At 58.7% G+C, this 17,835-nt stretch overlaps 1 protein-coding gene across 2 annotated transcripts in view; it reads left to right on the forward strand.

The window, feature by feature from the left end:
• LOC137311684 (plasma protease C1 inhibitor-like) overlaps nucleotides 1-16,922 on the forward strand; it is a 31,874-nt gene extending 14,952 nt beyond the window's left edge. For both annotated transcript variants that reach the window (XM_067978750.1, XM_067978751.1), the window contains 6 exons: nucleotides 8,634-8,949; nucleotides 11,087-11,224; nucleotides 11,725-11,928; nucleotides 13,260-13,402; nucleotides 14,317-14,536; nucleotides 15,314-16,922. In XM_067978750.1, the coding sequence (XP_067834851.1) occupies nucleotides 8,634-8,949; nucleotides 11,087-11,224; nucleotides 11,725-11,928; nucleotides 13,260-13,402; nucleotides 14,317-14,536; nucleotides 15,314-15,567 (1,275 nt within the window). In that variant the 3' untranslated portion in view covers nucleotides 15,568-16,922. The remainder of the gene's footprint in view (nucleotides 1-8,633; nucleotides 8,950-11,086; nucleotides 11,225-11,724; nucleotides 11,929-13,259; nucleotides 13,403-14,316; nucleotides 14,537-15,313) is intronic.
• Nucleotides 16,923-17,835: the final 913 nt, after the last annotated feature.

Raw genomic sequence — 17,835 nt, forward strand, 5'->3', positions numbered from 1 at the left:
ATCGGGGACTGTGGGGATCTCACAGTGAGACCTGTCCCCGTGTATAATGGGGTTCGAGCCCCTCGATCGGGGACTGTGGGGGTCTCACAGTGAGACCTGTCCCTGTGTATAATGGAGTTCGAGCCCCTCGATCGGGGACTGTGGGGGTCTCACAGTGAGACCTGTCCCTGTGTATAATGGAGTTCGAGCCCCTCGATCGGGGACTGTGGGGGTCTCACAGTGAGACCTGTCCCTGTGTATAATGGAGTTCGAGCCCCTCGATCGGGGACTGTGGGGGTCTCACAGCGAGACCTGTCCCTGTGTATAATGGAGTTCGAGCCCCTCGATCGGGGACTGTGGGGGTCTCACAGCGAGACCTGTCCCTGTGTATAATGGAGTTCGAGCCCCTCGATCGGGGACTGTGGGGGTCTCACAGCGAGACCTGTCCCTGTGTATAATGGAGTTCGAGCCCCTCGATCGGGGACCGTGGGGGTCTCACAGTGAGACCTGTCCCTGTGTATAATGGGGTTCGAGCCCCTCGATCGGGGACCGTGGGGGTCTCACAGCGAGACCTGTCCCTGTGTATAATGGAGTTCGAGCCCCTCGATCGGGGACCGTGGGGGTCTCACAGCGAGACCTGTCCCTGTGTATAATGGAGTTCGAGCCCCTCGATCGGGGACTGTGGGGGTCTCACAGGGAGACCTGTCCCTGTGTATAATGGAGTTCGAGCCCCTCGATCGGGGACTGTGGGGGTCTCACAGTGAGACCTGTCCCTGTGTATAATGGAGTTCGAGCCCCTCGATCGGGGACTGTGGGGGTCTCGCAGTGAGACCTGTCCCTGTGTATAATGGGGTTCGAGCCCCTCGATCGGGGACTGTGGGGGTCTCGCAGTGAGACCTGTCCCTGTGTATAATGGGGTTCGAGCCCCTCGATCGGGGACTGTGGGGGTCTCGCAGTGAGACCTGTCCCTGTGTATAATGGGGTTCGAGCCCCTCGATCGGGGACTGTGGGGGTCTCACAGTGAGACCTGTCCCCGTGTATAATGGAGTTCGAGCCCCTCGATCGGGGACTGTGGGGGGTCTCGCAGTGAGACCTGTCCCCGTGTATAATGGAGTTCGAGCTCCTCGATCGGGGACTGTGGGGGTCTCACAGTGAGACCTGTCCCTGCGTATAATGGAGTTCGAGCCCCTCGATCGGGGACTGTGGGGGTCTCACAGTGAGACCTGTCCCCGTGTATAATGGAGTTCGAGCCCCTCGATCGGGGACTGTGGGGGTCTCACAGTGAGACCTGTCCCTGTGTATAATGGGGTTCGAGCCCCTCGATCGGGGACTGTGGGGGTCTCACAGTGAGACCTGTCCCTGCGTATAATGGGGTTCGAGCCCCTCGATCGGGGACTGTGGGGGTCTCGCAGTGAGACCTGTCCCTGTGTATAATGGAGTTCGAGCCCCTCGATCGCGGACTGTGGGGGTCTCTCAGCGAGACCTGTCCCTGTGTATAACCGGGTTCGAGCCCCTCGATCGGGGACTGTGGGGGTCTCACAGTGAGACCTGTCCCCGTGTATAATGGAGTTTGAGCCCCTCGATCGGGGACTGTGGGGGTCTCACAGTGAGACCTGTCCCTGTGTATAATAGAGTTCGAGCCCATCGATCGGGGACTGTGGGGGTCTCACAGTGAGACCTGTCCCTGTGTATAATGGAGTTCGAGCCCCTCGATCGAGGACTGTGGGGGTCTCACAGCGAGACCTGTCCCTGTGTATAATGGGGTTCGAGCCCCTCGATCGGGGACTGTGGGGGTCTCGCAGTGAGACCTGTCCCTGCGTATAATGGGGTTCGAGCCCCTCGATCGGGGACTGTGGGGGTCTCCAAGTGAGACCTGTCCTTGTGTATAATGGGGTTCGAGCCCCTCGATCGGGGACTGTGGGGGTCTCACAGTGAGACCTGTCCCCGTGTATAATGGAGTTTGAGCCCCTCGATCGGGGACTGTGGGGGTCTCACACTGAGACCTGTCCCTGTGTATAATGGGGTTCGAGCCCCTCGATCGGGGACTGTGGGGGTCTCACAGTGAGACCTGTCCCCGTGTATAATGGAGTTCGAGCCCCTCGATCGGGGACTGTGGGGGTCTCGCAGTGAGACCTGTCCCTGCGTATAATGGGGTTCGAGCCCCTCGATCGGGGACTGTGGGGGTCTCACAGTGAGACCTGTCCCTGTGTATAATGGGGTTCGAGCTCCTCGATCGGGGACTGTGGGGGTCTCACAGCGAGACCTGTCCCTGTGTATAATGAAGTTCGAGCCCCTCGATCGGGGACTGTGGGGGTCTCGCAGTGAGACCTGTCCCTGCGTATAATGGGGTTCGAGCCCCTCGATCGGGGACCGTGGGGGTCTCGCAGTGAGACGTGTCCCTGCGTATAATGGAGTTCGAGCCCCTCGATCGGGGACCGTGGGGGTCTCACAGCGAGACCTGTCCCTGTGTATAATGGAGTTTGAGCCCCTCGATCGGGGACTGTGGGGGTCTCACAGTGAGACCTGTCCCTGTGTATAATCGGGTTCGAGCCCCTCAATCGGGGACTGTGGGGGTCTCACAGTGAGACCTGTCCCCGTGTATAATGGAGTTCGAGCCCCTCGATCGGGGACTGTGGGGGTCTCACAGTGAGACCTGTCCCTGTGTATAACGGGGTTCGAGCCCCTCGATCGGGGACTGTGGGGGTCTCACAGCGAGACCTGTCCCTGTGTATAATGGGGTTCGAGCCCCTCGATCGGGGACTGTGGGGGTCTCACACTGAGACCTGTCCCTGTGTATAATGGGGTTCGAGCCCCTCGATCGGGGACTGTGGGGGTCTCACAGTGAGACCTGTCCCTGTGTATAATGGGGTTCGAGCCCCTCGATCGGGGACTGTGGGGGTCTCGCAGTGAGACCTGTCCCTGCGTATAATGGGGTTCGAGCCCCTCGATCGGGGACTGTGGGGGTCTCCAAGTGAGACCTGTCCTTGTGTATAATGGTGTTCGAGCCCCTCGATCGGGGACTGTGGGGGTCTCACAGTGAGACCTGTCCCCGTGTATAATGGAGTTTGAGCCCCTCGATCGGGGACTGTGGGGGTCTCACAGCGAGACCTGTCCCTGTGTATAATGGAGTTCGAGCCCCTCGATCGGGAACTGTGGGGGTCTCACACTGAGACCTGTCCCTGTGTATAATGGGGTTCGAGCCCCTCGATCGGGGACTGTGGGGGTCTCACAGTGAGACCTGTCCCCGTGTATAATGGAGTTTGAGCCCCTCGATCGGGGACTGTGGGGGTCTCGCAGTGAGACCTGTCCCTGTGTATAATCGGGTTCGAGCCCCTCAATCGGGGACTGTGGGGGTCTCACAGTGAGACCTGTCCCCGTGTATAATGGAGTTCGAGCCCCTCGATCGGGGACTGTGGGGGTCTCACAGTGAGACCTGTCCCTGTGTATAATGGGGTTCGAGCCCCTCGATCGGGGACTGTTGGGTTCTCTCAGCGAGACCTGTCCCTGTGTATAACCGGGTTCGAGCCCCTCGATCGGGGACTGTGGGGGTCTCACAGTGAGACCTGTCCCCGTGTATAATGGAGTTTGAGCCCCTCGATCGGGGACTGTGGGGGTCTCACAGTGAGACCTGTCCCTCTGTATAATGGTGTTCGAGCCCCTCGATCGGGGATTGTGGGGGTCTCACAGTGAGACCTGTCTCTGTGTATAATGGGGTTCGAGCCCCTCGATCGGGGACTGTGGGGGTCTCACAGTGAGACCTGTCCCTGCGTATAATGGGGTTCAAGCCCCTCGATCGGGGACTGTGGGGGTCTCACAGTGAGACCTGTCCCTGCGTATAATGGGGTTCGAGCCCCTCGATCGGGGACTGTGGGGGTCTCACAGTGAGACCTGTCCCTGTGTATAATGGAGTTCGAGCCCCTCGATCGGGGACTGTGGGGGTCTCGCAGCGAGACCTCTCCCTGTGTATAATGGGGTTCGAGCCCCTCGATCGGGGACTGTGGGGGTCTCACAGTGAGACCTGTCCCCGTGTATAATGGAGTTCGAGCCCCTCGATCGGGGACTGTGGGGGTCTCACAGTGAGACCTGTCCCTGTGTATAATGGGGTTCGAGCCCCTCGATCGGGGACTGTGGGGTTCTCTCAGCGAGACCTGTCCCTGTGTATAACCGGGTTCGAGCCCCTCGATCGGGGACTGTGGGGGTCTCACAGTGAGACCTGTCCCCGTGTATAATGGAGTTTGAGCCCCTCGATCGGGGACTGTGGGGGTCTCACAGTGAGACCTGTCCCTCTGTATAATGGTGTTCGAGCCCCTCGATCGGGGACTGTGGGGATCTCACAGTGAGACCTGTCTCTGTGTATAATGGGGTTCGAGCCCCTCGATCGGGGACTGTGGGGGTCTCACAGTGAGACCTGTCCCTGCGTATAATGGGGTTCCAGCCCCTCGATCGGGGACTGTGGGGGTCTCACAGTGAGACCTGTCCCTGTGTATAATGGTGTTCGAGCCCCTCGATCGGGGACTGTGGGTGTCTCACAGCGAGACCTGTCCCTGTGTATAACGGGGTTTGAGCCCCTCGATCGGGGACTGTGGGGGTCTCGCAGTGAGACCTGTCCCTGTGTATAATGGAGTTCGAGCCCCTCGATCGGGGACTGTGGGGGTCTCACAGTGAGACCTGTCCCTGTGTATAATCGGGTTCGAGCCCCTCAATCGGGGACTGTGGGGGTCTCACAGTGAGACCTGTCCCCGTGTATAATGGAGTTCGAGCCCCTCGATCGGGGACTGTGGGGGTCTCACAGTGAGACCTGTCCCTGTGTATAATGGGGTTCGAGCCCCTCGATCGGGGACTGTGGGGTTCTCTCAGCGAGACCTGTCCCTGTGTATAACCGGGTTCGAGCCCCTCGATCGGGGACTGTGGGGGTCTCACAGTGAGACCTGTCCCTGTGTATAATGGAGTTTGAGCCCCTCGATCGGGGACTGTGGGGTTCTCACAGTGAGACCTGTCCCTCTGTATAATGGTGTTCGAGCCCCTCGATCGGGGACTGTGGGGGTCTCACAGTGAGACCTGTCTCTGTGTATAATGGGGTTCGAGCCCCTCGATCGGGGACTGTGGGGGTCTCACAGTGAGACCTGTCCCTGCGTATAATGGGGTTCCAGCCCCTCGATCGGGGACTGTGGGGGTCTCACAGTGAGACCTGTCCCTGTGTATAATGGAGTTCGAGCCCCTCGATCGGGGACTGTGGGGGTCTCACAGCGAGACCTGTCCCTGTGTATAATGGAGTTCGAGCCCCTCGATCGGGGACTGTGGGGGTCTCGCAGCGAGACCTGTCCCTGTGTATAATGGTGTTCGAGCCCCTCGATCGGGGACTGTGGGGGTCTCACAGTGAGACCTGTCTCTGTGTATAATGGGGTTCGAGCCCCTCGATCGGGGACTGTGGGGGTCTCACAGTGAGACCTGTCCCTGCGTATAATGGGGTTCCAGCCCCTCGATCGGGGACTGTGGGGGTCTCACAGTGAGACCTGTCCCTGCGTATAATGGGGTTCGAGCCCCTCGATCGGGGACTGTGGGGGTCTCACAGTGAGACCTGTCCCTGTGTATAATGGAGTTCGAGCCCCTCGATCGGGGACTGTGGGGGTCTCACAGTGAGACCTGTCCCTGCGTATAATGGGGTTCGAGCCCCTCGATCGGGGACTGTGGGGGTCTCACAGCGAGACCTGTCCCTGTGTATAATGGAGTTCGAGCCCCTCGATCGGGGACTGTGGGGGTCTCGCAGTGAGACCTGTCCCTGTGTATAATGGAGTTTGAGCCCCTCGATCGGGGACTGTGGGGGTCTCACAGCGAGACCTGTCCCTGTGTATAATGGAGTTCGAGCCCCTCGATCGGGGACTGTGGGGGTCTCACAGTGAGACCTGTCCCTGTGTATAATGGGGTTCGAGCCCCTCGATCGGGGACTGTGGGGGTCTCACAGTGAGACCTGTCCCTGTGTATAATGGAGGAAAACAGTGAGAGAGGTAAAAACAGAGAGGCAGAGAAACAGAGACATGAATTGAAATGGAGAGAGAGTGACTGAGACAGAGGGAGAGAGAGAGACAGAGAGAGAGGGACAGACAGAGAGAGAGGGAGAGAGAGAGAGAGAGACAGACAGAGAGAGACAGAGAGAGGGAGAGAGAGAGACCGACAGAGAGAGAGGGACAGCGAGACAGAGAGAGAGGGAGAGAGAGAGAGCCAGACTGACAGACAGAGACAGAGACAGAGAGACAGAGAGAGGGGGAGAGAGAGAGACACAGAGAGAGAGAGAGGGAGAGAGACAGAGACATGGAGAGAGGGAGAGACAGAGCGAGAGAGGGAGAGAGAGAGACAGACAGAGAGAGAGAGAGAGAGACAGAGAGAGGGGGAGAGAGAGAGAGACAGAGGGAGAGAGAGAGGCAGAGACAGAGGGAGAGAGAGAGACAGACAGACAGAGATAGAGGGAGAGAGACAGAGAGACATAGAGAGAGGGAGAGACAGAGCGAGAGAGGGAGAGAGAGACAGACAGACAGACAGACAGAGAGAGGGAGAGTGAGGCAGAGAGAGAGGGACAGCGAGACAGAGAGAGAGGGAGAGAGAGAGAGACAGACAGACAGAGAGAGGGAGAGTGAGACAGAGAGAGAGGGAGAGTGAGACAGAGAGAGAGGGAGAGAGAGACAGAGAGAGAGGGACAGACAGAGAGAGAGGGAGAGAGAGAGAGACAGACAGACAGAGAGAGGGAGAGTGAGACAGAGAGAGAGGGAGAGAGAGACAGACAGACAGACAGACAGAGAGAGGGAGAGTGAGACAGAGAGAGAGAGAGAGAGGCAGAGACAGAGAGAGGGAGAGTGAGACAGAGAGAGAGGGAGAGAGACATAGAGAGAGGGAGAGACAGAGCGAGGGAGAGAGGCAGAGACAGAGGGAGAGAGACAGACAGATAGACAGAGAGGGAGACAGACAGACAGAGAAAGAGGGAGAGAGACATAGAGAGAGGGAGAGACAGAGGGAGAGAGAGAGAGAGCGAGACAGTGGGGTTGGTTTGCAGACAGTAGGGGCATTGACTGTGAGCGAGCTCTGGGCCTGGGGCCTGGGCTGGGTTTGGAGCCTGGGGCCTGGTCTGGGTTTGGAGCCTGGGGCGTGGGCTGGATTTGGAGCCTTGGGCCTGGGCTGGGTTTGGAGCCTGGGACCTGGTCTGGGTTTGGAGCCTGGGGCCTGGTCTGGGTTTGGAGCCTGGGGCCTGGGCTGGGTTTGGAGCCTTGGGACCCGGGTTGGATTTGGAGCCTTGGGACCTGGGCTGGATTTGGAGCCTGGAGCCTTGGGACCTGGTCTGGATTTGGAGCCTTGGGCCTGGGCTGGGTTTGGAGCCTGGGACCTGGTCTGAGTTTGGAGCCTGGGACCTGGGTTGGATTTGGAGCCTTGGGACCTGGGCTGGATTTGGAGCCTGGAGCCTTGGGACCTGGGCTGGATTTGAAGCCTGGGACCTGGTCTGGGTTTGGAGCCTGGGACCTGGCCTGGGTTTGGAGCCTTGGGCCTGGGTTGGGTTTGTAGCCTTGGGCCTGCGCTGGGTTTGGAGCCTGGGGCCTGGGTTGGGTTTGGAGCCTGGGACCTGGGCTAGGTTTGGAGCCTGGGACCTGGTCTGGGTTTAGAGCCTGAGACTTGGGTTGGATTTGGAGCCTGGGACCTGGGTTGGATTTGGAGCCTTGGGAACTGGGTTGGATTTGGAGCCTTGGGCCTGGGCTGGGTTTGGAGCCTGGGACCTGGTCTGGGTTTGGAGCCTGAGGCCTGGGCTGGGTTTGGAGCCTGGGACCTGGGCTGGGTTTGGAGCCTGGGACCTGGGTTGGATTTGGAGCCTTGGGACCTGGGTTGGATTTGGAGCCTTGGGCCTGGGCTGGGTTTGGAGCCTGGGAGCTGTGTTGGATTTGGAGCCTTGGGACCTGGGTTGGATTTGGAGCCTTGGGCCTGGGCTGGGTTTGGAGCCTTGGGCCTGGGTAGGTTTGGAGCCTGGGACCTGGTCTGGGTTTAGAGCCTGAGACTTGGGTTGGATTTGGAGCCTTGGGACCTGGGTTGGATTTGGAGCCTTGGGCCTGGGCTGGGTTTGGAGCCTGGGACCTGGGCTGGGTTTGGAGCCTGGGACCTGGGTTGGATTTGGAGCCTTGGGCCTGGGCTGGGTTTGGAGCCTGGGAGCTGTGTTGGATTTGGAGCCTTGGGACCTGGGTTGGATTTGGAGCCTTGGGCCTGGGCTGGGTTTGGAGCCTGGGACCTGGTCTGGGTTTGGAGCCTGGGACCTGGGTTGGGTTTGGAGCCTGGGACCTGGGTTGGGTTTGGAGCCTGGGACCTGGGTTGGATTTGGAGCCTGGGACCTGGGTTGGGTTTGGAGCCTGGGACCTGGGTTGGATTTGGAGCCTGGGACCTGGGTTGGGTTTGGAGCCTGGGACCTGCGTTGGATTTGGAGCCTGGGACCTGGATTGGATTTGGAGCCTTGGGCTTGGGCTGGGCTTGGAGCCTGGGACCTGGTCTGGGCGCTCCGGGGCGGGTTGATGGGGGGCAACGGTGGCTTTCGTCTGGGTGGACAGAGTGGGTAGCTGACCATTTGCCAACTCTCTCTTGACCGCCTGACCCTGTTCTTTGCTTTCCACTCTTCCCTCCCTCTGCAGGCCGGGGCTGAGCCTGGGAGTTTCCTGCTGGCGGAGCCTTCACGGGTGGAGCGGGAGAACGTGACGGGGCTGGTGGCCGTCCACCGGAGGCCTCCCCGGCCCTGCGAGGTCTCTCCCCACCACCACTGCTCCAGGTACCCAGATCCCTGGCTGAGCTGCGGCTCCCCGAGGGGGGAGGAGGAGACGAGGGCCCTGGCCGATTCCCTGGCCGAGTTCGGCCTGAAGGCGTTCAGCACCGTCGCCAAGTTCAATCCGGGGGCCAACGTCCTGCTCTCCCCCATCAGCCTCGCCGCCGCCCTCACCCACCTCCTCCTCGGTAAGATCACCAACGGAGGTACCGGGGGAAGGAGGGGGAGGGGGTGGGGGGGCTTAACGGGCAGGAGGGAGGGGGGCGAGGGGGGTTAACGGGAGCGAGGGAAGAGGAGGGGCTAAAGGGCAGTGCACTCTCACTCTCCCTCCATCTCTCTCTGTTGCTCTCTTTGCCTCCCCCTCTCTGTCTCTCTCTCACTCTCTCTCTCTCACTCTCTCTCTCTCCCTCTCTCTCTCTCTCTCTGTCCCTCTCCCCCTCTCTGTCTCTTTCTCTCTCTCCCTCTCTCTCTCTCTCTCTCTCCCTCTCTCTCTCTCTCTCTGTCCCTCTCCCTCTTTCTCTCTCTCTCTCTGTCTCTTTCTCTCTCTCTCTCTCTCTCTCCCCCTCTCTGTCTCTTTCTCTCTCTCTCTCTTTCTCTCTCTCCCTCCCTCTCTCTCCCTCCCTCTCTCTCCCTCTCTGTCTCTTTCTCCCTCTCTCTGTCTCTTTCTCTGTCTCTCTCTCTTTTTCTCTCTCTCTCCCTCCCTCTCTCTCCCTCTCTGTCTCTTTCTCCCTTTCTCTCTCTCTCTCTCCCTCCCTCTCTCTCTCCCTCTCTCTCTCTCTCGCTCTCTCCGTCTCTCCACCTATTTGACAAGGTCAGTGGGTAGCACTGTCGGAGGGTCAGTACTGAGGGAGCGCCGCACTGTCGGAGGGTCGGTACTGAGGGAGAGCCGCACTGTCGGAGGGTCAGTACTGAGGGAGCGCCGCACTGTCGGAGGGTCAGTACTGAGGGAGCGCCGCACTGTCGGAGGGTCAGTACTGAGGGAGTGCCGCACTGTCGGAGGGTCAGTACTGAGGGAGCGCCGCACTGTCGGAGGGTCAGTACTGAGGGAGTGCCGCACTGTCGGAGGGTCAGTACTGAGGGAGCACCGCACTGTCGGAGGGTCGGTACTGAGGGAGCGCCGCACTGTCGGAGGGTCAGTACTGAGGGAGCGCCCCACTGTCGGAGGGTCGGTACTGAGGGAGCGCCGCACTGTCGGAGGGTCGGTACTGAGGGAGGGCCGCACTGTCGGAGGGTCAGTACTGAGGGAGCGCCGCACTGTCGGAGGGTCGGTACTGAGGGAGCGCCGCACTGTCGGAGGGTCGGTACTGAGGGAGCGCCGCACTGTCGGAGGGTCAGTACTGAGGGAGCGCCGCACTGTCGGAGGGTCAGCACTGAGGGAGCGCCGCACTGTCGGAGGGTCGGTACTGAGGGAGCGCCGCACTTTCGGAGGGTCAGTACCGAGGGAGCGCCGCACTGTCGGAGGGTCAGTACTGAGGGAGCGCCGCACTGTCGGAGGGTCGGTGCTGAGGGAGCGCCGCACTGTCGGAGGGTCAGTACTGAGGGAGCGCCGCACTGTCGGAGGGTCGGTACTGAGGGAGTGCCGCACTGTCGGAGGGTCGGTACTGAGGGAGTGCCCCACTGTCAGAGGGTCGGTACTGAGGGAGCGCCGCACTGTCGGAGGGTCGGTACTGAGGGAGCGCCGCACTGTCGGAGGGTCAGTACTGAGGGAGTGCCCCACTGTCAGAGGGTCGGTACTGAGGGAGCGCCGCACTGTCGGAGGGTCGGTACTGAGGGAGCGCCGCACTGTCGGAGGGTCGGTACTGAGGGAGGGCCGCACTGTCGGAGGGTCAGTACTGAGGGAGCGCCGCACTGTCGGAGGGTCAGTACTGAGGGAGCGCCGCACTGTCGGAGGGTCGGTACTGAGGGAGCGCCGCTCTGTCGGAGGGGCCGTCTTTCGGGGATGAGACGTTAAACCGAGGCCCCGTCTGCCCCTCTCGGGTGGATGTAAAAGATCCCACGGCCCACTATTGGAAGAAGAGCAGGGGGGAGTTCTCCCCGGGGTCCTGGGCCCCGATATTTATCCCTCGACCAACATCACGAGATGATCTGGGTCATTTATCACATCGCTGTTTGTGGGATCTTGCTGTGCGCAAATCGGCTGCCGCGTTTCCCACATTACAACAGTGAGCGCACTCCAAAAAAAAAAGTCCTTCATCGGCCGTGAAGCTTTGGGACGTCCCGAGGTGGTGAAAGGGGCTGGGTGTTGATGGGAGATCTCTCCTTCTTCGAGGTTGTCCTCCAAAAACCACCTCTTTGACTCTTGGGCTGTGTTTTTTCGGAACTCAGGTGCAAGAAACGAGTCGAAAAGGGACCTGGAAGACGCCCTGTTTTACAGAAACCTCTCCTGCGTCCACGAGACGTTCAAGCATCTCTTGAACGGGACAGAGTCCATGCTGTCCGCCTCCCAGCTGTTCTACAAGGAAGGTGAGCGTTCCCATCGCTTGGTTCAAACTTGGCCTTCAACTCGAGGGAGTGGACAACCCGTCCTCCAAATTCAAGCCGAGCCCGGGTGTCGTTCGAGAAGATCTCCCTTGGACCTTCTCTGCTCTGAGGAGAACAATTCCCAGTTTCTCCAATACTCTCCACGTAAGTGAGGTCCCTCATCCCAGGTACCCATCGAGCAAAACCACCCTCTCAGGCCTTGACCTCCGATCTCAAGTCTGCGGGGCCCAGAATTAAGAACATAAGAAAGAGGAGCAGGAGTCGGCCAATCGGCCCCTCGAGCCTGCTCCGCCATTCAATAAGATCGTGGCCGATCTGAAATTGGACCAGGACGCTCCGGCTGATTTTGGGAAGGGTTTCGAAGTATCTCCCTTGGCTTCTGCCGGCCTGGATCTAACATTTTGACTCTTCTCTCTCTCTCTCTCTCTCTCCCTCGTCCCCCCGGCACCCCCGCTCCCCACTCCTCGCCCTTCTCCTTCCAGGCTTGTGTCTCGAGAAATCGTTCCTCCAGAGATCGGAACGTTTCTACGGAAACCAGCCCCTCCCGCTGTCCGGGGACTCGAGCGCGAACGCGCGGACGGTCAACGATTGGGTGGCGGCCAACACGGAGGGCAGAATTACCAGCCTGGTCAAGGAGGTGCCTGAGGAGACCATTCTAATGCTGCTAAACGCCGTGTTCTTCAAAGGTGAGTGGGCTCCATCGCCATCGAAGAGGGAGTCTCTCTCCGTCAGGGACCCCTTTTACAGAGGGAGTCTCTCCGACAGGGACCCCTTTTACAGAGGGAGTCTCTCCATCAGGGACCCCTTTTACAGAGGGAGTCTCTCCGTCAGGGACCCCTTTTGAAGAGGGAGTCTCTCCGTCAGGGACCCCTTTTGAAGAGGGAGACTCTCCGTCAGGGACCCCTTTTACAGAGGGAGTCTCTCTCCGTCAGGGACCCCTTTTACAGAGGGAGTCTCTCTCCGTCAGGGACCCCTTTTACAGAGGGAGTCTCTCCGTCAGGGACCCCTTTTGAAGAGGGAGACTCTCCGTCAGGGGCCCCTTTTACAGAGGGAGTCTCTCTCCGTCAGGGACCCCTTTTACAGAGGGAGTCTCTCTCCGTCAGGGACCCCTTTTACAGAGGGAGTTTCTCCGTCAGGGACCCCTTTTACAGAGGGAGTCTCTCCGTCAGGGACCCCTTTTAAAGAGGGAGTCTCTCTCCGTCAGGGACCCCGTTTAAAGAGGGAGTCTCTCCGTCAGGGACCCCTTTTAAAGAGAGAGTCTCTCCGTCAGGGACCCCTTTTAAAGAGGGAGTCTCTCCGTCAGGGACCCCTTTTACAGAGGGAGTCTCTCCGTCAGGGACCCCTTTTAAAGAGGGAGTCTCTCCGTCAGGGACCCCTTTCAATGAGGGAGTCTTTCTGTTAGGGATCCCTTTTAAAGAGAGAGTCTCTCCGTCAGGGACCCCTTTTAAAGAGAGAGTCTCTCCGTCAGGGACCCCTTTTAAAGAGGGAGTCTCTCCGTCAGGGACCCCTTTTAAAGAGGGAGTCTCTCCGTCAGGGACCCCTTTCAATGAGGGAGTCTTTCTGTCAGGGACCCCTTTTACAGAGGGAGTCTCTCCGTCAGGGACCCCTTTTAAAGAGGGAGTCTCTCCGTCAGGGACCCCTTTTAAAGAGGGAGTCTCTTCATCAGGGACCCCTTTTAAAGAGGGAGTCTCTCCGTCAGGGACCCCTTTTAAAGAGGGAGTCTCTCCATCAGGGACCCCTTTTACAGAGGGAGTCTCTCCATCAGGGACCCCTTTTACAGAGGGAGCCTCTCTCTGTCAGGGACCCCTTTTGATGAGAGAGTCTCTCCGTCAGGGACCCCGTTTGAAGAGGGAGCCTCTCTCTGTCAGGCGTCCCCAGTTCACAGCCGTGTCCCGGAGACGACTCCTGGAGGCTGGGTGACCCCGGGCACAGAGGGCACGAAACACCGACTCGGCCCGAGGCTGAGCATTCGTCAAGCGATGGGAAATCTGACTCCCGTTTTCCCTCCCTCCGTCAGGCGCCTGGAAAACCAGGTTTGACAAGAAGGAAACGAAGATGGGGAATTTCTGGGTGACCCCACGCAAAAAGGTCAGAGTGCAAATGATGCAGAACAGCATCTACCCACTGGCGGCCATGTTCCACGAGGGATTAAATGTCAAGGTAAGGGTCGTTCCCACGGGGACGCACGGCAACGACAGGGATTCTGGCCCAGCCCCCTCCTCCCGCCATCGGAGGGTAGGCCCCCCCCCTTCCCCCTCCTCTCTCTGGGTCCCAGCGGTTGAAAGGTCGCTCTCTGACCCATTGCCCTCAAGCCCAGTCCCCCCCATCAGAGCTCTGCTCGGTACCCCCATCTGGAGAGACCGCGTCCGGCCCTGGGCACCGTCCCCTCGGGAAGGATGTATCGGCCCTCGGAGGGGGGTGCGGGCCCAGAACGATCCCCGGGGCTACAAGGGTTGAATCCCGAGGGCGGTTCGCACAGACCGGGCTTGTATTCCCTCGAGTGTAGAAGATTGAGGGGTGATCTAATCGAGGGGTTTGAGATGATTGAAGGATTCGATAGGGCCGATGGAGAGAAACTATTTTCTCTGGTCGGGGGGTCGGGGGAGAGTCCAGAACAAGGGGGCAGAATCTTAAAATGAGAGCTGGGCCCGTCCAGGGGTGATGTCAGGAAGCATTTCTTCACACAAAGGGGGAGTGGGAATCTGGAACTCTCTCCCCTCGAAAAAAGCTGTCGGGGCTGGGGGTCAATTGGGAATTTCAAACCTGAGATCGATCGATTTTTGTTGGGTGAGGGGATTAAGGGTTAGGGAACCAAGGTGGGGTCAATGGGGTTGAGATACAGATCAACCATGATCTCGTTGAATGGTGGAACAGGCTCGAGGGGCTGAACGGCCTCCTCCTGTTCCTGTGTAACAGGCTCGAGGGGGGCTGAATGGGCCTCCTCCTGTTCCCATTCGTCCCCAACCATCGTGGGGCTGGATTCGACCGCACGTCCCGAGAGGGGTGAAGGGTCACTGATCCGTTGGCTTGAAGCCTTGACCTCTGCTGGTGTGCTTTCCCTTTGACCCCTTCAGGTTGGCAAGTTCCAGATGTTTGGGAAGAACAGCCTGGTCGTCATCTTGCCTCAGGACTCTGAACGCAGCCTGTCGGAGGTTGAACGGGCCCTCACCTTTGACCAACTGAGGGACATCATGAACACACTGAAGCAGGGAAACTACAAAGCAACCAGTGTGGTGCTGCCCAAATTCAAAATGAACTTCACCCAGGATCTTCTGCTACCTTTCAGCGACATGGGTGAGTGGCCACCAGGAGAGCTTGGACCCTCTCTCCATCCCGTGCTGGACCTGCCCCCCTGGGAGCGCTCGATGCCGACACTGGGTATAAAGTGGGGGACACACTGTCAGGGTAGTGTAGAGGGAGCTCTACACTGTATCTAACCCGTGCTGTACCTGCCCCCTGGGAGCGCTCGATGCCGACACTGGGTATAAAGTGGGGGACACACTGTCAGGGTAATGTGGAGGGAGCTCTACACTGTATCTAACCCGTGCTGTACCTGCCCCCTGGGAGCGCTCGATGCCGACACTGGGTATAAAGTGGGGGACACACTGTCAGGGTAATGTGGAGGGAGCTCTACACTGTCTCTAACCCGTGCTGTACCTGCCCCCTGGGAGCGCTCGATGCCGACACTGGGTATAAAGTGGGGGACACACTGTCAGGGTAATGTAGAGGGAGCTCTACACTGTATCTAACCCGTGCTGTACCTGACCCCTGGGAGCGCTCGATGCTGACACTGGGTATAAAGTGGGGGACACACTGTCAGGGTAATGTCGAGGGAGCTCTACACTGTATCTAACCCGTGCTGTACCTGCCCCCTGGGAGCGCTCGACGCTGACACTGGGTATAAAGTGGGGGACACACTGTCAGGGTAATGTAGAGGGAGCTCTACACTGTATCTAACCCGTGCTGTACCTGCCCCCTGGGAGCGCTCGACGCTGACACTGGGAACTTCTCGATCGAGACGAATGCTCGATATTCTCTCAGTCCCTCTCTCTCTCTCTCTCCGTCCCTCAGGTTTGCAGGACGTCCTCCTCCAACCCAACCTGTGCGGGATGACGTTCGCCCGTCGGGTGGAGATCTCGGCCGCCACGCACCGGGCCGTCCTGACGGTGGACGAGGAGGGGGTGGAAGCAGCCGCCGTGACGAGCATCTCCGTGGCCCGCCACGTTCTGGTTTTCGAAGTGCTGCGCCCGTTCCTTTTGCTGCTCTGGAACGAGGCCCTGGGCTACCCCCTCTTCATGGGGAGAGTCCTGGACCCCTCCCAGTGAAACCCGTCCCCTCCACCACCCACACCCCTCACCAACCACCCACCCAGGTGGAAACAAAGCCCAAGAGTCAAAATCAGAAACCGCGGAAGGGTTTAGGGGCGGGAGAAGGCCACTCGGCCCATCGTGCCCTGTGCTAGCTCTGTGAGAGAGCTCTCCAATCAGTCCCTGCTCTTTCCCCCCGTCGCCCTGTAAATTTTCCCCCTTCGAGTATTCCCCCCTTTTGAAAGTTATTATTGAATCTGTTCCCACCTTTCAGGCAGCGAATTCCAGATCATCGCGACTCGCTGCGTAAAAAAACGTTCTCCTCGTCTCCCCCTCTTTCCCCGATTATCTTCAATCTGTGTCCTCTGGTTCCCGACCCTCCTGCCCACTGGGAAACACTCTCTCCTTATTTACTCTCTCAAAACCCCTCCTGATTGTGAACCCCTCGATTAAATCTCCCCTTAACCTTCTCTGCTCTGAGGAGAACAATTCCCAGTTTCTCCAGTCTCTCCCACATAACTGAGGTCCCTCATCCCCTGGTCCCATCCTGGGAAATCTCCCCTTAACCTTCTCTGCTCTGAGGAGAACAATTCCCAGTTTCTCCAGTCTCTCCCACATAACTGAGGTCCCTCATCCCCTGGTCCCATTCTGGGAAATCTCCCCTTAACCTTCTCTGCTCTGAGGAGAACAATTCCCAGTTTCTCCAGTCTCTCCCACATCACTGAGGTCCCTCATCCCCTGGTCCCATTCTGGGAAATCTCCCCTTAACCTTCTCTGCTCTGAGGAGAACAATTCCCAGTTTCTCCAGTCTCTCCGCATAACTGAGGTCCCTCATCCCCTGGTCCCATTCTGGGAAATCTCCCCTTAACCTTCTCTGCTCCGAGGAGAACAATTCCCAGTTTCTCCAGTCTCTCCACATAACTGAGGTCCCTCATCCCCTGGTCCCATTCTGGGAAATCTCCCCTTAACCTTCTCCGCTCCGAGGAGAACAATTCCCAGTTTCTCCAATTAACCTGAGGTCCCTCATCCCCTGGTTGCAATCTGGTCAATCTCCTCCGCACCCTCTCTGAGACCCTGGACATCCTTCCTAAAGAGTGCGGGGCCCAGAATTGGGACGCAATGTCCCAGCCGAGGCCAAACCCAATGATTTATGAGGGTTTAGCAATGACTTCCCTGCTTTCAGAATGGGGGTCTTTTTCTGGATACCCGCCTTCACCTTTCTGTGGGATCTTTCTATGCCCTGAACGCAAGCCAGCTCTTTCCCAATCCCCGCCTCATCCGACCTCCTCCCACCTCCCTCTCCCCGTTGCCCCACTCTCCAAACGCTGTGTCTCCTGATTCGCGGTTCGCAATAAAAAGGAAAATTGATTGACTATTTTTTCCACTTTTCATAATTTCTCAATCCTGGTTGCGTTTAGGGACGGTCCCTGAGTTTACGTCCGCTGGGTGGGCGACGGGGGGCTGATTGAGGAGAGGGGGGCGTCTGTGTGTTTAGGGACGGTCCCTAAGTTTACATCAATTGGATGGGCAAGGGCGGGGCCTGATTGGGGATTTGGTGCAATGGGAGTGAATCGGGGTTAGAATGATACAGGACTAACAATCGGGGCAGAGAGAGTGAGACAGAGTGACAGAGAGAGAAAGAGGGAGAGAGAGAAAGAGAGGGAGAGAGGGAGCGAGAGGGGGAGAGAGAGAGAGAGAGAGAGAGGAACAGACAGTGAGAGAGAGAGAGGGTGAGATAGAGAGAGGCAGAGCGAGAGAGAGAGAGACAGACAGGGACAGGTAGAGAGAGAGACAGAGAGAGAAACAGAGAGAGAGAGACCGAGAGAGACAGAAAGGGAACAACAGAGATAGAGAGACCGAGTGACAGAGAGGGACAGGTATAGAAAGAGAGAGAGAGAGAGAGACAGAGAGAGAGAGAGAGAGAGAGTGAGTGAGACAGGGAGAGGGGGAGAGAGTGAGGGAGAGAGAGAGACAGAGAGCGACAGAGAGAGGGGGAGAGAGAGAGAGTGAGAGAGACAGAAAGGGACAACAGAGATAGAGAGACCGAGTGACAGAGAGGGACAGGTATAGAAAGAGAGAGAGAGAGAGAGACAGAGAGAGAGAGAGAGAGAGAGGGGGAGAGAGAGAGACAGAGAGCGACAGAGAGAGGGAGAGGGGGAGAGAGAGAGAGTGAGAGAGAGAGTGAGTGAGGGAGAGAGAGAGTCAGAGAGCGACAGAGAGAGACGGGAGAGGGGGAGAGAGAGAGTGAGAGAGAGAGACAGAGTGAGTGAGAGAGAGAGATGGAGG

The sequence above is a fragment of the Heptranchias perlo genome, unplaced genomic scaffold (genome assembly GCF_035084215.1).
Source record: "Heptranchias perlo isolate sHepPer1 unplaced genomic scaffold, sHepPer1.hap1 HAP1_SCAFFOLD_381, whole genome shotgun sequence".
Classification (NCBI taxonomy): domain Eukaryota; kingdom Metazoa; phylum Chordata; class Chondrichthyes; order Hexanchiformes; family Hexanchidae; genus Heptranchias; species Heptranchias perlo.